Raw genomic sequence first — 18,209 nt, 5'->3', positions numbered from 1 at the left:
GACGGATGGGGAGGTGCCGGTGTTAGACGGATGGGGAGGTGCCGGTGTTAGACGGATGGGGAGGTGCCGGTGTTAGACGGATGGGGAGGTGCCGGTGTTGGGACGGATGGGGTGGTGCCGGTGTTGGGACGGATGGGGAGGTGCCGGTGTTGGGACGGATGGGGTGGTGCCGGTGTTGGGACGGATGGGGAGGTGCCGGTGTTGGGACGGACGGGGTGGTGCCGGTGTTGGGACGGACGGGGTGGTGCCGGTGTTGGGACGGACGGGGAGGTGCCGGTGTTGGGACGGACGGGGTGGTGCCGGTGTTGGGACGGACGGGGTGGTGCCGGTGTTGGGACGGACGGGGTGGTGCCGGTGTTGGGACGGACGGGGTGGTGCCGGTGTTGGGACGGACGGGGTGGTGCCGGTGTTGGGACGGACGGGCTGGTGCCGGTGTTGGGACGGACGGGCTGGTGCCGGTGTTGGGACGGACGGGGTGGTGCCGGTGTTGGGACGGATGGGGTGGTGCCGGTGTTAGGACGGATGGGGTGGTGCCGGTGTTGGGACGGATGGGGTGGTGCCGGTGTTGGGACGGATGGGGTGGTGCCGGTGTTAGGACGGATGGGCTGGTGCCGGTGTTGGGACGGGGAGGTGCCGGTGTTGGGACGGATGGGGAGGTGCCGGTGTTGGGACGGATGGGCTGGTGCCGGTGTTGGGACGGGGAGGTGCCGGTGTTGGGACGGACGGGGAGGTGCCGGTGTTGGGACGGATGGGGAGGTGCCGGTGTTGGGACGGATGGGGAGGTGCCGGTGTTAGACGGATGGGGAGGTGCCGGTGTTAGACGGATGGGGAGGTGCCGGTGTTGGGACGGATGGGGTGGTGCCGGTGTTGGGACGGATGGGGAGGTGCCGGTGTTGGGACGGATGGGGAGGTGCCGGTGTTGGGACGGATGGGGAGGTGCCGGTGTTGGGACGGATGGGGAGGTGCCGGTGTTGGGACGGATGGGGTGGTGCCGGTGTTGGGACGGATGGGCTGGTGCCGGTGTTGGGACGGGGAGGTGCCGGTGTTGGGACGGACGGGGAGGTGCCGGTGTTGGGACGGATGGGGTGGTGCCAGTGTTGGGACGGATGGGGTGGTGCCAGTGTTGGGACGGATGGGGAGGTGCCGGTGTTGGGACGGATGGGGAGGTGCCGGTGTTAGACGGATGGGGAGGTGCCGGTGTTAGACGGATGGGGAGGTGCCGGTGTTGGGACGGATGGGGTGGTGCCGGTGTTGGGACGGATGGGGAGGTGCCGGTGTTGGGACGGATGGGGAGGTGCCGGTGTTGGGACGGATGGGGTGGTGCCGGTGTTGGGACGGATGGGGAGGTGCCGGTGTTGGGACGGATGGGGTGGTGCCGGTGTTGGGACGGACGGGGAGGTGCCGGTGTTGGGACGGATGGGGAGGTGCCGGTGTTGGGACGGACGGGGTGGTGCCGGTGTTGGGACGGACGGGGTGGTGCCGGTGTTGGGACGGACGGGGTGGTGCCGGTGTTGGGACGGACGGGGTGGTGCCGGTGTTGGGACGGACGGGGTGGTGCCGGTGTTGGGACGGATGGGGTGGTGCCGGTGTTGGGACGGATGGGGTGGTGCCGGTGTTGGGACGGATGGGGTGGTGCCGGTGTTGGGACGGATGGGGTGGTGCCGGTGTTAGGACGGACGGGGTGGTGCCGGTGTTGGGACGGACGGGGTGGTGCCGGTGTTGGGACGGATGGGGTGGTGCCGGTGTTGGGACGGACGGGCTGGTGCCGGTGTTGGGACGGACGGGGTGGTGCCGGTGTTGGGACGGATGGGGTGGTGCCGGTGTTGGGACGGATGGGGTGGTGCCGGTGTTAGGACGGATGGGCTGGTGCCGGTGTTGGGACGGGGAGGTGCCGGTGTTGGGACGGATGGGGAGGTGCCGGTGTTGGGACGGATGGGCTGGTGCCGGTGTTGGGACGGGGAGGTGCCGGTGTTGGGACGGATGGGGAGGTGCCGGTGTTGGGACGGACGGGGAGGTGCCGGTGTTGGGACGGACGGGGAGGTGCCGGTGTTGGGACGGATGGGGTGGTGCCGGTGTTGGGACGGATGGGGTGGTGCCGGTGTTGGGACGGACGGGCTGGTGCCGGTGTTGGGACGGATGGGGTGGTGCCGGTGTTGGGACGGATGGGGTGGTGCCGGTGTTGGGACGGATGGGGTGGTGCCGGTGTTAGGACGGATGGGCTGGTGCCGGTGTTAGGACGGATGGGCTGGTGCCGGTGTTGGGACGGGGAGGTGCCGGTGTTGGGACGGATGGGGAGGTGCCGGTGTTGGGACGGATGGGCTGGTGCCGGTGTTGGGACGGGGAGGTGCCGGTGTTGGGACGGATGGGGAGGTGCCGGTGTTGGGACGGACGGGGAGGTGCCGGTGTTGGGACGGACGGGGAGGTGCCGGTGTTGGGACGGACGGGGAGGTGCCGGTGTTGGGACGGATGGGGTGGTGCCGGTGCTGGTGTTGGACGGATGGGGTGGTGCCGGTGCTGGTGTTGGACGGATGGGGATGTGCCGGTGCTGGTGTTGGACTGGGGAGTACAAAGTTAAAAATCACCAGGTTTTAGTCCAACAGATTTATCTGGAAGCACTAGCTTTCGGAGCGACGCTCCTTCATCAGGTAGTTGTGAAGTGTAAGATCGTAAGACCTTATAAGGCAAATAAACCTCTTGGATTATAACCAGGTGTGTGATTTATTAAAAAATAATAGAGGAAGCATGAATACACTCAGAATGAACAGAAATAGATTTATACCCTCAATATAATTATGAAAATGATGAGTCTGAATAGCTTGTTTTCCCATTTCAAGAACATTCTTAGTGTACAGAAGAAATGTATGATTACAGTATTGGATTCTTTCTGAACATTGTGAAAAATATATTGTGTTCTGAACATCGTTGTCCCTAGCTGATCCCTAGCTCCCCTTGAAAAAACAGGAGTGAATTGCCTTCTTGAACCACTGCAATCCAGCTGCCGTAGTTTCTTTTATGTCTTCCTGGGATGTGGGCATTGCTGACTGGGCCAGAATCTATGGCCTGGCCCTAGTTACCCTGGAGAAGGTGATGGGGAGCTGCCTTCTTGAACCACTGCAGTTCATTCAGTATGGTACTCATGCAATTAAGGACAGAATTCCAGGTTTTTAACTCAAATGACAGTGAAGAAACAGCAATAAAGTACCAGGTTAGAGTGGTGAGCGGCTGGGAGGGCCACCTGCAGGTATGGGTGTTTTTGTGCATCTGCTGGCTTAGTGGTGGAGTTTATGGTCTTGGATCGTGCTTTTAAAGGAGCCTGGGTGAGCTACTGCAGTGCAGTTTGTTGATGGTATACACTGCAGCCATTGTACATAGTTAATGAAGGAAGTCCACATTAAAAGCGATGAATGGGGTGCTAATCAAGCGAACTAAATTTGCCCTGGATGGTGCTGAACCTCTTTATTGGTGGAGCTGCAATCATCAAGCTGAATGGGGAGACTTCCATCGTACTCCTGACCTGTGTTGTGTAGATGGCAAACAGGCTTTGGAGAGTCAGAAGATGAGTTCTCACTGCAATATTCCTAGCTCAGGAGTTGTTCATATAGAGACTGTATTTATAAGGTGAATCCAGATCAGTTTCTGGTACATGGCAACTCCAGTGATAGCAATAACACTGTTTCATACACTGATATCCATAAGTTGAATTAGACAACAAAACATTTGAGATTTATACTAGCTTTTTTGTGTAAATCCATAATTTAGCACAAACATCAGCTTTACTTTTCCCTTCTGGAGTCTTTGCCTGTTGAGAAGTCAACAACCCCCCTCCCCCCCCACTGGAATGAACTCAGCTCTTAAATACAAAGGTCACCAAGGTTCACCTGCTCTCAAGTGTTTTGGGTTGCAGTTGTGACCCTGCGGACTTGAAAGTCAGATCTCTGAAATTATTCAGCACGATATCTCAGACAGGAGACTAAATATTCATAAACAGGTACCAGACAGGGAAGCAACATAACAATGGACCACTGGAACAAGCATTTTTAAATGAATGGTCTTCAAAGTAAACTAAAGGAAAAACAGTCGCCTCAGAGATAACAGGGAGAAAGTGAGGGCTGCAGATGCTGGAGATCAGAGTTGAAAAGTCTGGCGCTGGAAAAGCACAGCAGGTCAGGCAGCGTCCGAGGAGCAGGAGAGTCAACATTTCGGGCATAAGCCCTTCATCAGGAATTTGGGGGCGGGGGTTAGCTGGGAAGGCGATAGGTAGATGGAGGTGGGGAAAAGGTGGTAGGTTAGAGGGGAGGGTGGAGCGGATAGATGGGAAGGAAGATGGACAGTTAGGACAGGTCAAGAGGGTGGTACCGGGTTGGATCTGGGATGGGGTTTGATGTGCATGGGCAGGGGGGGGGGCACGCGGGGGTTGGATTTGGACTACTGAAGTAGATGTTGATGCCGTGTGGTTGGAGGGTCCCAAGGTGTCAGATGAGGCGCTCCTCCTCCAGGCGTCAGGTGGCTTGGATCTGGCAGTGGAGGTAACCCAGGACTTGCATGGCCTTGGCAGAGTGGGAGGGGGAGTTAAAGTGTGGCGGGGTTGTTTAGTGCATGTGTCTCAGGGATGGTCCCTGAAATGTTCTGCGAGTTGGCGTCCTGTCTCCCCTATGTAACATGCTTAAGTCAGACTTGCGCAATATTTAGGTAATATTTTGGCAGCAACCTTTCACACTCACAAATCACTTTGCAAGAGATACAAAGGATTCTCACCTGCATGACACAGCGCTGGATGTGATCTTCTGTGGTTAAGGCCACAAAATAGTCGTGCAGCACACCACGTTCCTGCATACGATAAGAAACATTAAGATATTGCATAATCAGGAGCTGCACAAAGAAAAGACAATTCATTTGCAATCAACTAAATGAAGAAGGAGTTTGGTGTGGTAAAAATAGAAGTTTCCACTTGTGCAAGGTGAAAGATAAGTCATTAATAAACCCAATCGGAATACCAGGAGAAGCTTCTTCACCCAGAGAATGACTAGAATGTGGAGCCACACAGACACAGTTAAGGTAAAGCTGTACAGTCTGAAGGAGGAAAGTATAGAAGAATAGGTTGATCGAGTGAGGTAAATTGAGTTGGGAGAAGAGAGAGCATTAATGCAGTCAAAGAAAAGGCAAAATGGTCTGCTTTAGTGGTAAAATTCTACTTTAATCAATATGACAATATGGCATCTAACCTGAACCAACATTTTTCCAATTCCTCCTCACATGGTCTTATGTATAATTTTTTTCCACTGTAGTATGGCAATAATAAACTTTCGCTATCTGGGCTCAGCTCACTAATGGTAGTGCAGTATCTGAGATACAAGTGATAGAAAGGAGCTAATATATTGCAACAGCCTCACTTATTGACGAGGGTGAGGAGTCAGGGGAGTGAATTCCAGGAACAGAGACAGGGGCATTATTCTATCGAGATTTTTTTTTGTAAAGTTGTGTGTGCATTCAGTACTGTTTGCACACTCTGGTTAGTTTCAATTAAAACAGTGGTTTCCCAACGCAAATCTAACACAGCCAACATCCCATCTGCTTGTGCTAGTGGCTCTGGCATTCACTGGGTACTGTGTTCTTTGCACATTAAAGCCTTTCTTTGACACTTCAACTGCAAGCTAGCACTTGCTGGCTGAAAAGGAAATTCAGTGTTTGAAAGGCTCGCAAAACACCAGGAAGTCAAGCAACCGGTTCGAACCGGGGAGATTTTACATAGCACATTAACACACATCAATATTTACATGAGCAGAAAGACTTGCAGGTGCATTATTTGAATTTACACTTCTACAATATTTATAAATTAAAAGCAAAATTCCACCAACTAGAGAAGTATGAACACCTAAAATACGAATACACTAAACCAGTTTGTTTTCAAAGGAATCCGATTAAAAAGGTATAAATAAAATGCTTCTTGGTACAATCCACAATTAGGCTTGTTCTCCTTTAATGCTAAAGGAAGCTCACTCCCACATTGGAAACGGAGCTGTACAAGATGCTGTGGTTTACAAACACTTCCCCTGAACAGCCACCAGTATGCTTTACTACAAAAAGGTAGCAGTTCATGCCTTTCAGCCAATCCTTATTCAATTTAAACTACCTTTCTTCACTGGGTCTTTAAATACAATCAAATCCATTAGGATTATCTGGAAACCAGATAATCTATTACTTACATTTTAGTACTTAAAGAGTTCCAAAGGAAGTTAGTTAGTATGGGAAGATAAATAAGAAAATGCAGATTTCACAGGCTCGTTGCTAGTGTGTAGGTTGCCCCTGGTTGCTAAGCGAGTGCTGTTAAGGTTCCTTCTTTGAATTGGTTCTAGCTGTCACATGGAGGCAGTTGTGGAGCAAAGCAGATCCAAGGTGTTCATGAGCATTGTCAGAGATGAAAAGGTGGATTTTCACATTCCTCAGTGAAACATTAAAAAGAGATGCTGCAGGCAGGGGGATGTTAGACAGAGTACTCCAACACTATGCAGGGCTTTTGATAAGTTAAACAGGAGAAATGATTCCCCGGCCTTCTGTTCAAATACATATATGGAGGGTCTCAGAATAGGAAATGACTTTCCTCAAACAGTGCTGGGAATAGAAATGAATAAATATTTAAGAGATTCAGGGTAAAGAGAAAAGACAGCAAGAATGGGATTAATGAGGTAACACTTTCATAAAGCAAGTCAAGCTCTTGCTTTCAGAAGTTTGGGGTGGGGGTGCAGAAGAATGCGCCTCCTCTGTGAGGCATGAACTCAAGCGGGATGACTTTGTGAGGAAGCATAAATGTGATGTGCTGGTACACACTCTCACCTCACAACAGGAGGTAGCATTCTGGTCGGGATTCTCTAACTCCACATACTAAGGCAGATTACCAGGCAGGGTCCAGACAATAGACCGGTCTCCCCAGCAACTGCCTTGCTCTGCCAGTTATCCATTGCCAATAGGTCTAAGAAAAAACATTGAGCTCACAATGACTGCCTGGAAATGTCACAGATGTGGCCGGGGGGGAGAATAAAGGGCAAATAAATCAAGTAATTTTCAGAAGGTGGGAATACCAACACACTAAGGAGAATACCAACGCCACAACCAAACAATGAAATCTGACTCAGCTTACAGCCTCCCTTGTTTTGCAAGAAAGAATAAAACTTGGTGTCAGTAATGAAGGAATTATAGGGAAAGGAATGAAGTCAATTGTAATGAACTTCCACTTAGTTTGAAGCCAGGATTTTTAACAGCGAGAGACAGAAAAAGACAGCGCACTGGCCAGAGCGCTAACCAAACAGATCCAATTTAGTTTGGCAATCTGAAATGTGAACATCCTTTTTTCATGTATTGTTTTCATCTTAACCTCAAGCACAAAGCAGTGAATGCTGTAGAAATACACCAACCTAATTTGTGGGTGGATCCATTACATTAAATAAACCATAGTGCATGCTGCACCCAAAGTTGTGTTTGGACAAAAACCTGTTTTTTTTTTTAAAACCTCTCCAAATGGTGATATCACTCAGTAAGAATGATGCTTAAGAAATTCTAAATGACAGAAAGCCGAAGAACTGGATTATCTTTTAGCAAACGCTAAAAGATTACTAGCTTTCACATTCCATAGATTATATTTAGAATTTAATTTCCACATTTTTTCCATTAATCTTCTGAAAGGACATTGAACAACAGAACATCGAGATAAGCTAAAACTGGATTAATCTGTTCCAAATTTGCACTCTGAACTCGTATCAAATTATTCAGCTTCATGCGTTGGTTGACAACAGCCAATACAATAAGCAGAACTGGACTCTTATTCAAACATATTTCAGTTGTGGATCGAGGCTTTTTTTTTGAAAAAAAAAACAAAGCTTGGGTGTTAATGACACAGCACTCAAAATGCAACACAACTGCAAGTAGTCGCTTCAGTAGGCCCGGCCAAATGAAAAGCATTTGGTTTGCCATAGGACCCTCCAACCACATGGGATCCATGTGGATTTCACCACTTTTCCCATTTCCCCTTCCCCCCACCTTATCCCAGATCCAACCTTCCAACTCAGCATTGCCCTCTTGAACAGTCCGACCTGTCCATCTTCCTTCCCGCCTATCTTCTCCACCCTCCTCTCTGACTTATCACTTTCAGCCCCACCTTAACCTATCTATCACTTTCCCAGCGACCTTCCCCCCCAGCCCCAGCCCCAGCCCCACCCCCCTCCCATTTATCACTCAGCCCCCTTGGCCGACAAGCCACATTCCTGATGAAGGGCTTATGCTCAAAACATCAATTCTCCTGCTCCTCGGATGCTGCCTGACCAGCTGTGCTTTTCCAGCGACACACTCTTTGACTGTGATCTCAAGCATCTGCAGTCCTCACTTTCTCCTGGGTAATTCCCTCGTCAATCACAATTGAAAACTTTGCTGTTGCAAACATCTAAGATTGAATTTTCACAGAGCATTTCAATGCAGTCATTCACTATTTAGTGGACTATGTTGTGAAAGTCACCCTGTCTCTATCAACAGAATTTGCAACAATTCATAGATGCTCAACTCATAGACTTTAGTGAAAGATCCTCAACTATGTACAACCTAAACGGATATGGGCCAAGTGTAGGGAAATGGGGTTAGCATGGACGGACATTTGGTTGGATTGTACCAGTTTGGGCCAAATGGCCTGTCTCCAGGCTGTAGAACTCAATGACTCTATATCAATGACTTGGATGAAAGGATAGTGGCTAAATCTCCTGCTGACACAAAGGTAGATAGGAAAGTAGATTGCAGGCATTTATGTCCTATCGAAAACATAAAGACATGTTAAATGAGTGTGCAAAACTCTAGTAAGTGGAGTATAATGCGGGAAGGCGTGAACTTGTCCATTTTGATTGGAAATTCAAAAAAGCAGCGGACTATTTAAATGGAGACAGGATGCAGAATTCTGAGGTACAGAAGGGCGTGAGTCACAAACATTTAGAAACAAGTGGAGCGAGAGTAGGCCATTCAGCCCTTTAAACATGCTCCACCTTTCAATATGATCATGGGCAATCATCCAAGTTAGTACTTTGTTCCTGCTGTGAGCCCATACTGTTTGAGCCCTTTAGCCCTAATAATTATATCCAACTCCTTCTTGAAAACATTAAAATTTCAGCTCAACTTCTTTCTGTGGCACAGAAAAGCTCATCCCATATCCTTGAAGTATGAGAAATGTTGGTGCACAGGTGTATGGAAGGCAAACTGAACGCTTTGGGTTTAGATTAGATTACTTACAGTGTGGAAACAGGCCCTTCGGCCCAACAAGTCCACACCGCCCCGCCAAAGCGCAACCTACCCATACCCCTACATGTACCCCTTACCTAACATTACGGGCAATTTAGCATAGCCAATTCACCTGACCTGCACATCTTTGGACTGTGGGAGGAAACCAGAGCACCCAGAGGGTGCTCACTTCACTGAGTCAAGGAATGAAGAAGTTACGTTACGAGCAAAGCTTGAGCCAATTCGGAATTTAGAAGGATATGAGGTGATCTAATTGAAACATACAAGATCCTGAGGTAGGTACTGTAAGGATGTCTCCATAGTGGGAGAGATCAAAATTAAGAACACACTCTGAAAATTGGCTGGTGACCCATTTGTGACAGTGTTGAGAATCCTTTTCTTTTAAAGGATCATGCGTCTGTGGATTCTCTTCCGTGGAGAATGGGTAAATGAATATATTCAAGGCTGAGTTTGAAAGATATCTGATCAACACGGTGGTCAAGGATTATCAAGGTGAAGCAGGAGCGTGGAGTTGAGACTACGAGCAGATCAACCATGACCTTATTGAAGTGTGGAGCAAGCTGGAGGGGCCAAATGATTATGTTCTTTACTTATCTCACTCGAGTTCTCAGCAACTTTGTTCTTCCTTGGCTGAAGTTCCAACATCTTCTCAAAGCAAGGAGGAACCAGGAGTCAGCTACCTTCCTCACCTCACAACTCTTGAGGAGGTTGGGGGGAGAAATCAAGGCCTTCTTTTTCTCTCAGTGATGAGCAATTGTTCAGAGATTCTGCCCGGCTGCTACATATGTTGTACAATCTCTGGCAATTCTCGGCAGAATTAATATTTTGACAGTGTGACAACCCCATGTTTAACTACATTTAAATCTTCCAGAATGACATTTTCTCAAATATTTTGAGGTCAGTTCACACTGTTTATAATGAAACATAATCACTCTCAACGTGACACAAAAAGCAACAGAAAGACAGAAGTGACAGAGAATGGTCGAACACGTTGAAAAAACAACACACAAACTGGATACTGAAGTGGCTAATTTAAAGAAAGTTATTTTGTTGATCTTAAAATAATACAAACTGTTTGGCTGGTAGATATTATGAATAGGACTGTAAAGCTGATTTGAGAGAATTAAAATGCTATTCAATCCAATTCTGGGTTTCTACTGAGTCTAACTATTCAAGAGAGTAAAACTGAATTCATCATTCAATCTAACTCTGTTTTACATGGGAACAGCTCCACTAACAATACCTCTATTGTGTACTTGTATGAAAAAGTCAATTCACATGGTCTTTGTTCCAGTTTCAATCTGTAAAAATATTACAATAAGGTCCAAATACAAAAATCAGGCATTATGAAAAATGATTTTTGCAATTGGAAAAAGACACTTGTTCTGTTAAGGGGAGTTGTGTTCTATACTTACATTCTGAGCACAGCACAGAAATAGGCAAACTCTATTCTACCAGTTGGTCAATGTTCCCGTACAGACTTCACCCACCACCTTTTGGTTATCAACACACCTTTCTACTCTTTTCGCCCTCATACACATACCAAGCTTCCCCTAAATCCATGTGAGATTTGCCTCAACTACTCGCTGTAGCAGTATGCTCCACATTCTGGCCCCTGAAATGGTCTACTCAGCTCAGTCACTCAGTTCAAAGATAATTAGGGATGGGCAACAAATATAGGGTTGTCAACAATATTCACAGCTCATCAAAAAGTAATATAAAGCAAGTTGAAGGTGTTGAATGGGGTGCCAATCAAACAGGCTGCTTTGACCTGGTTGGTGCAGTCCATGTGCTGTAGTTAGACCCATGATGCCATTAGAGATGTTATTGCAGGATTTTGATTCAGTGATAGTGAAGGATGGAACAGCAAGACAGGGTGGTGAGCAACTTGGAGAAGAACTTGAAGGCAGTGATGTTTCCATGTATCTGCTGCTCTCGTCCGTCTAGATGGAAGTGGCTGTAGGTTTGGAAGTTGCTGTCTGAGGATCTTTGGTGAATTTCAGCAGTGCATCGTGTAGATCATACACATTACTGCTACTGAGTGTTGGTGGGGCAGGGAGTGGATATGGTGCTAATCAAATGGACTGCTTTGTCCTGGATGGTCATCAAGCTTCTTGAGTGTTGCTGAAGCTGCATGGACCCAGACAATGAGGAGTATTCCATCACACTCCTGACATGTGCCTTGTACAGATGGTGGACTGGCTTTGGGGTGTCAAGGAGTGAGTTAACCACTGCTGAGTTCCCAGTCTCTGATCTGCTCATGTAGTGAAGTGTTTTTAAGGCTGTGCGAGTGAGATCACAGTGGTAACACACTGTTAACAAACATTGCTACAAGTACTTCATCTTACCGCTGCTCGGTTTTCTGCAATGAAGAACAGTTCAGTCAGGGCTCGATGCAATGGTGGAAGGATAGAAACACCAGCCTGGTCTTGGTTTGTTGTATTCTCCATCTTTGTGAAAAGTTGCCAGAGAGGCTTCAACATGGTGAGGTCACAGCCACTGGAAATGGGAAATAAAACAGATTGAAAACAGAACACGAGTACACTCTGTTTCACTCAAGGCATAACATTAAAACAATAAGAACCAATATATCTGAAACAGAGAGTAATGAATCTCAAAAAAATTAGTCTGTTCAAACTTAAATGCTTGATTTTGCACTTAAATATGAACATACACATGGAGGAGGAGGAATAGGCCTTTCTAAGCCTTAAGCCTGCTCATCATTCAATTAGATAATGGCTAATCTGGTTGCAGCCTCAGCTTCACTTTTCTAGCTACCTCTAATACTCTTCAACTTTTCTTAGTCAAAAATGGGCTGACACAGTGGCTCAGTGGTTAGCACGGCTGCCTCACAGCGCCAGGGACCCGGGTTTGATTCCAGCCTCGGGTGACTGTCTGTATGGAGTTTGCACATTCTCCCAGTGTCTGTGTGGGTTTCGTCCGGGTGCTCCGGTTTCCTCCCACAGTCCAAAGATGTGCAGGTTAGGTGAATTGGCCATGCTAAATTGCCCATAGTGTTCAGGGATGTGTAGGTTAGGTGATTTAGTGTAAATGTGAAGTAGTAGGGGAGTGAGTCTAGGTGGGTTTCTCTTCTGAGGGTCGGTGTGAACTTGTTGGACTGTTTCCACACTGTAGCGATTCCATTTTAAAAATCTGCATTAAAATATTCAATGACTGTCACTTCCTCCACTACTGATGCTCAGTGGCAGTAGAATGCACCATTTACAAGATGCACTGCAGAAATTTACCAAAGATCCTCAGACTGCACCTTCCAAATCCACCACCACCACCACTACCACATAGAAGGACAAGGGCAGCAAATACGTGGGAACACCACCATCTGTAAGTTCCCCTCCAAGCCTCTCACCATCCTTACTTGGAAATAAATCACTGTTCCTTCAGTGTTGCTGGGTCAAAATCCTTTGTACCAATGTAGGTCGGCCTACAGGGCACGGGCTGCAACAGTTCAAAACAACAGCTCACCACCTCCTCCTCACGGGCAACTAGGGATGGACAATAAATGCTGGCCCAGCCAACACCACCTACGGTACCCGAATAAACGGAAAGAAACCTGACCATCACCTTGACAGCGCTTTATGCTTTGGGAATTACAAGGTAAAGTTACAGTGGGACCATAAGGAGAACAGTGGGATTACAGTGAACACAGTAATAAAGCTGAGCTTATAAGATTTAGAAACAGATTCGCTGCATGAAGCGTGGTGGAATACGTAGCCAGGATAGCAGACTCCAGGTTTAATTACAAGGCTTGGCGAGCCACCAAATCGAGTCAAAACCCAATCACCATCACCTTGAGGTAGTTCTACATTACCATTCAATCTCTGGCTTTTGTTTTCACGCAACCTTTGATCCTTCCTCACCCCAAACTAAGGTTTTTTTGTTTGTTCCTGGATATAAAGATAAATGGCCTTCTCATGGGTGTTAAGGAAACATGCCCCACACTGTGATCCAAATTAAAATAACTGCTCTCAATGCTTTACAAAGAAAATCCTAGAGCCGAGTGTACAGTATTCATTGTGTAAACTACCGAGGCATCCCTGAACAATACATGATTGCCATCGAGCATGTGGATAGAGCAAATCTCCAGAGCACCTTTTATTCTGCTTTCTCCAAAAAACAGGATTGTTTTACAAAATGGCACTTTAGAACTCACACAGAATCAACTGAGACCTTCATAACCAAAACCCATTATATACTGTTCTAACCCTTTTAGTCTAACACAAAGGAACTTCTGCACTTTTGTGCCTGAAACAAAGTATTTGAAACCGATAGTTTCACAATGAATGAAAACACTCACACTATCTAGCAAACCTTTCACTTATTATGTGTCCAAAATGGTTAATGACTTTATTTGATGCAACCATTTTAGTAATTTCCATGGTTTAGAAGAGGTCAGTGTTTAATTAACATGAACACAATGCTGTAATCGCAAACAATGGCAGAGTAGAATTTATCTGGGGTGAAGAGGATGTATCATCATCACTTCATGCCAACGTTGACAGGAATCATTTATTTTTGTCAGTAAACAACTCGGCCTAACAATCAAACTTTGTACGTGCTGATGGCCAAATTCAAGTTGCTTACATTAGTCAGACTTGAAAAGGCATAGCAAACAGTCTTTTAAAACAGAAGAACTGTATATTAAAGAATCTTTAACCTATTTAAACACAGAGCTCATACTAAGCTGCTGACACATTCATTATGAATGCCTGGAGGGTATGAATGATGGGACACTTGGAAAGAAGCCTCAGGAATGGGAAAGCAGATGAGGGGAGGAGAAATGGGTGATGGAAACCCCCAAGGAGAGCGGGGCGGTATTCCCACTTGTCGGGATGAGCGCAGCTTCAACAAAACTTAAGAGGCCTGACCCCATCCAGGACGAAGCAGCTTGTTTGACTTGTACTTCTTCACCGCCTTCAAAATACACTCTCTTCATCACCAACACAGAGTGGCAGCATTGGCTTCCATCTTCAAGATACACTGCTGTAAATTAGCAAAGATCATTTGATAGTGTGATGATACTGAGTCTTTAAGAGGTATATTTTGTCCTGTTTTTTAAATGAAGAAAAGTTGAGAGGGGTACTGAGCAATCTGCTCCAAAGCCAATAAAATAACCAGCTTGAGAGGCCTTAGGCTTTTGTAAAATGTTGAAACAATAGACGCAGCATGTATGGGTGGGGTCAAGCTCCCACAGAACCAAGTTTTTTTTTAGTTTTAGCCTTCAGCAGTAGTTTCTGGGGTCTTGAAGCTGGATGTGGAAGCTCTTATTTCTCTCTCTGTTAAAGTTAAAAGCTTCCTGCTCTTAGAATCGCATGTGAGAAATCTATTCTTCTGATTGTGCCTTTGTCAAGTGTGTTTATATCAAGCCTGCTCTTTTCATCAATCAAATTGCATCCAGAACACAATGCCTTAAACTTATTTTTAAAATACGAAAAGGTTAGGATCTAGAGTATCTTCTAAATATACTTTGAAGGGGGTTTGGTCTTATCCATAACAATAGCACATTCAAAACCCACAGTCTCTCGCATCTAGAAGGACAAAAGCAACAGATACAAGGGAATACCACCACCTGCAAGTTCTCCTCCAAGTAACTCACCATGTATTTGGCTCACAACTATTCTCTGGGCATCTAGGGATAGGCAATAAATGCTAACCTCTTCAGTGATGTCCACATTGTGTGAATGAATTTTCTAAGAAAATGCACACTATTGTGCAGACAGAACTTTGCCTTTCAGTGAGATTTGTAAAAACAATAGAACTACAAAATCTGAACGAGGGAGAACTGGTTATGGAAGTGTCAATCATTATAAATATCATCCCTGTAGGGGAAGGCTCTAAAACAGCCATCTAACCATACAAGTTACTGGCACACCTTCAAGATCTAGGGAAACAGATTCTAGCTAGCAGTGTATTTGGCAAGACTATCCCTACAGAATGACTTTTTCTGTTTCCAACAAAGCAGGAACTGATTGAAGAGAGATTGTGGATGAGCCGAAGGCTTGGAATAATTGTAAATACAATGGATGAACTATAGAGAAACAACAGACTGATGATTTCTATCTCAAACTCGGACCATCTGACTGACGTTTTGCATTCTACGACATCTGTTAGAACTATGCTTTTAATTTGCTTAAGTAAACACGAGTGTCAGGAAAATACAAATTAACCCATCAATTGTTCTTTAAATCAAGTACAAGAGAGTTAATGTTTTGAGTCAAGTGTGGCTCTTCTTCAGAGATTTTACTGGGTTGACCAAACCAGTAAGTCAGATTTAATGAACTGAAACGGACTGAACCCTGGAACCATTATCATATTAACTCAAGAAGGCCATAGAATTTAATTTCTTTGCAATTCTTCATCAGTTTGTTTATTTTATGTAACTATGCCAGCTTGTTGCATTCTCCAAAATTAAAAATGCTCAAACTTCAAAAATATTTCTTTAGCTGTTAAGCACTTTGAGATATCCTGACATTGTTAAAGGTCTTTCTTTCTGTATACCATCTCAGAACAGTTTGTAGCTCCACAATGATTTACACCTCTCATTAGTCATTCTGACCACTGTCAGCTTTAGAATGGAAGCCTGATTAGAGACACCTTCACAGATAAGGAGTCCTTTGGCCCACCTTAAGTCAACGAATGCTCTCTCCATTAAATTATTCTGGGGTGTTCACCTCCATTAGTCTATTCATCACAATGGCCATTCTGTACAAGAAACTACCTCCTGAAATCAAGTCTAAAGTTATATTTTACCAGTTTGAGCCTGTGCCCCACTGCTCAACATCAGTCATTTGTTTTAACTGTAGCATAGTGTCAGAGATATATAGCACGGAAACAGACCCTTCGGTCCAACCCGTCCATGCCGACCAGATATCCCAATCCAATCTAGTCCCATCTGCCAGCACCCGGCCCATATCCCTCCAAACCCTTCCTATTCATATACCCATCCAAATGCTTCTTAAATGTTGCAATTGTACCAGCCTCCACCACTTCCTCTGGCAGCTCATTCCATACCCGTACCACCCTCTGTGAAAAAGTTGTCCTTTAGGTCCCTTTTACATCTTCCCCTCTCACCCTAAACCTATGCCCTCTAGTTCTGGACTCCCACATGCCAGGGAAAAGACTCTGTCTATTTATTCTATCCTTGTCCCTCATGATTTTATAAACCTCTATAAAGTCACTCCTCAGCCTCCGTTGCACCAGAGATAACAGCCCTAGCCTATTCAACCTCTCCCTACAGCTCATATTCTCCAACCCTGGCAACATCCTTGTAAATCTTTTCTGAACCCTTTCAAGTTTCACAACACCTTTCCGATAGGAGACCAGAATTGCACGCAATATTCCAACAGAGGCCTAACCAATGTCCTATACAGCCGCAACATGACCTCCCAACTCCTGTACTCAATAGTGAAGCTTACTTAACCTTTATCCTTGACATTTAGTACCTAATACATCTCTGTGAGGTCATCTTACAAAATGTCCCTTTCATAGAACATAGAAGAATACAGCGCAGTACAGGCCCTTCGGTCCTCAATGTTGCGCCGATCCAAGCCCACCTAAGCTACACTAGCCCACTATCCTCCATATGCCTATCCAATGCCCGCTTAAATGCCCATAAAGAGGGAGAGTCCACCACTGCTACTGGCAGGGCATTCCATGAACTCACGACTCGCTGAGTAAAGAACCTACCCCTAACATCTGTCCTATACCTACCTCCCCTTAATTTAAAGCTATGCCCCCTTGTAATAGCTGACTCCATACGTGGAAAAAGATTCTCACTGTCAACCCTATCTAAACCCCTAATCATCTTGTACACCTCTATCAAGTCACCCCTAAACCTTCTTTTCTCCAATGAAAACAACCCCAAGTGCCTCAGCCTTTCCTCATACGATCTTTCTACCATACCAGGCAACATCCTGGTAAACCTCCTCTGCACCCGTTCCAGCCGTTTCCAGGCTGAGAAAACTCTGATCAGTACACCGTCTGCAGATCTTCCATGACTTCTTTGCTTCTCCAGACGGTTCCTTTCCCAGTAGTTTTGAACACTGGATGAGCCTGACCACTCAATGGCAATTGCATAAACACTAACTGGCTCCTAAACCTCACAAACAAAAGGAGGTTTGGAGACATTGCTACATGAACAATTTTGCAGCTTTTGACATGGCAATACAAACCATGCTGTTCCAAGGTTTTGCACAGCTATGACAGTGTGTCAACAGTTGCTTCCATTCCAACTGAATGGGGAATAAAGTAAAGATTCCTTCTCTTGGCCTGGTCACCCTTTGCTCAGCTCTGTGCCACAGCTCAGTAATATTCACAAACACAAAGCAATTTGCACATGCATTCAGATGGTATGCATCTGTACTTTTCTAGCATCTCTCAAATCACACACAGCTTGTCAAACAGCCAAGTCTTGCATGAGCTTTAACTTTCCACTAGCTAAACAGTAGGAAGACAAAACCATCAATTTTGCCCTCATTCTAATCACCCATTCATCAATATAAACAGAACAGAATTTTTGCCACCTTGTTTCATCCGAGTTGAGTGAATCCATATCAAATATGGACTGAACAATCTTCATAAAGAGAAAGAATTCTGGAGATACTCAGCAGGTCTGGCAGCATCTTTGGAGAGACGAACAGAGTTAACATTCCAAGTCTGATATCACTTCTTCAGAAGTGTAAGGGGTTGGAAAATGGTGTTGTTTTTCAATGACACAGAGAGGGAGGAGACCTGCTGAGTTTGTCAAGCGTTTTGTTTTTAATTTTACATTTCCAGCTTCCATATGAAGCTTTCATATGAAGACTGCTCAATTCCACTTGGCCCCTACTTCAGTCAGCTGACTTCCACTAAAACCTTCGTGTGCATTATCCTCACCTCCACACAGTTATGCCAATGCTCTCAACTTCTCCCATTCCTCCAAC

General features: G+C 46.1%; 1 protein-coding gene across 3 annotated transcripts in view; it reads right to left on the bottom strand.

Annotated features, from left to right (window-relative positions):
* The window catches only part of zzef1 (zinc finger, ZZ-type with EF hand domain 1), a 260,425-nt gene that overhangs the window by 9,086 nt on the left and 233,130 nt on the right, over window positions 1-18,209 (bottom strand). For all 3 annotated transcript variants that reach the window (XM_043718816.2, XM_043718818.2, XM_043718817.2), the window contains 2 exons: window positions 11,619-11,769; window positions 4,756-4,827 (listed from right to left, as the gene is read on the bottom strand). In XM_043718816.2, coding sequence (XP_043574751.2) covers window positions 4,756-4,827; window positions 11,619-11,769 — 223 coding nt within the window. The remainder of the gene's footprint in view (window positions 1-4,755; window positions 4,828-11,618; window positions 11,770-18,209) is intronic.

This window comes from Chiloscyllium plagiosum, unplaced genomic scaffold (assembly GCF_037043375.1).
Source record: "Chiloscyllium plagiosum isolate Xiang-an unplaced genomic scaffold, Cpla_swu_hap1 HiC_scaffold_31, whole genome shotgun sequence".
In the NCBI taxonomy this organism is placed as follows: domain Eukaryota; kingdom Metazoa; phylum Chordata; class Chondrichthyes; order Orectolobiformes; family Hemiscylliidae; genus Chiloscyllium; species Chiloscyllium plagiosum.
The sequence above is the reverse complement of the archived record's forward strand: the minus strand, read 5'-3'. Positions and strand labels throughout refer to the sequence as shown.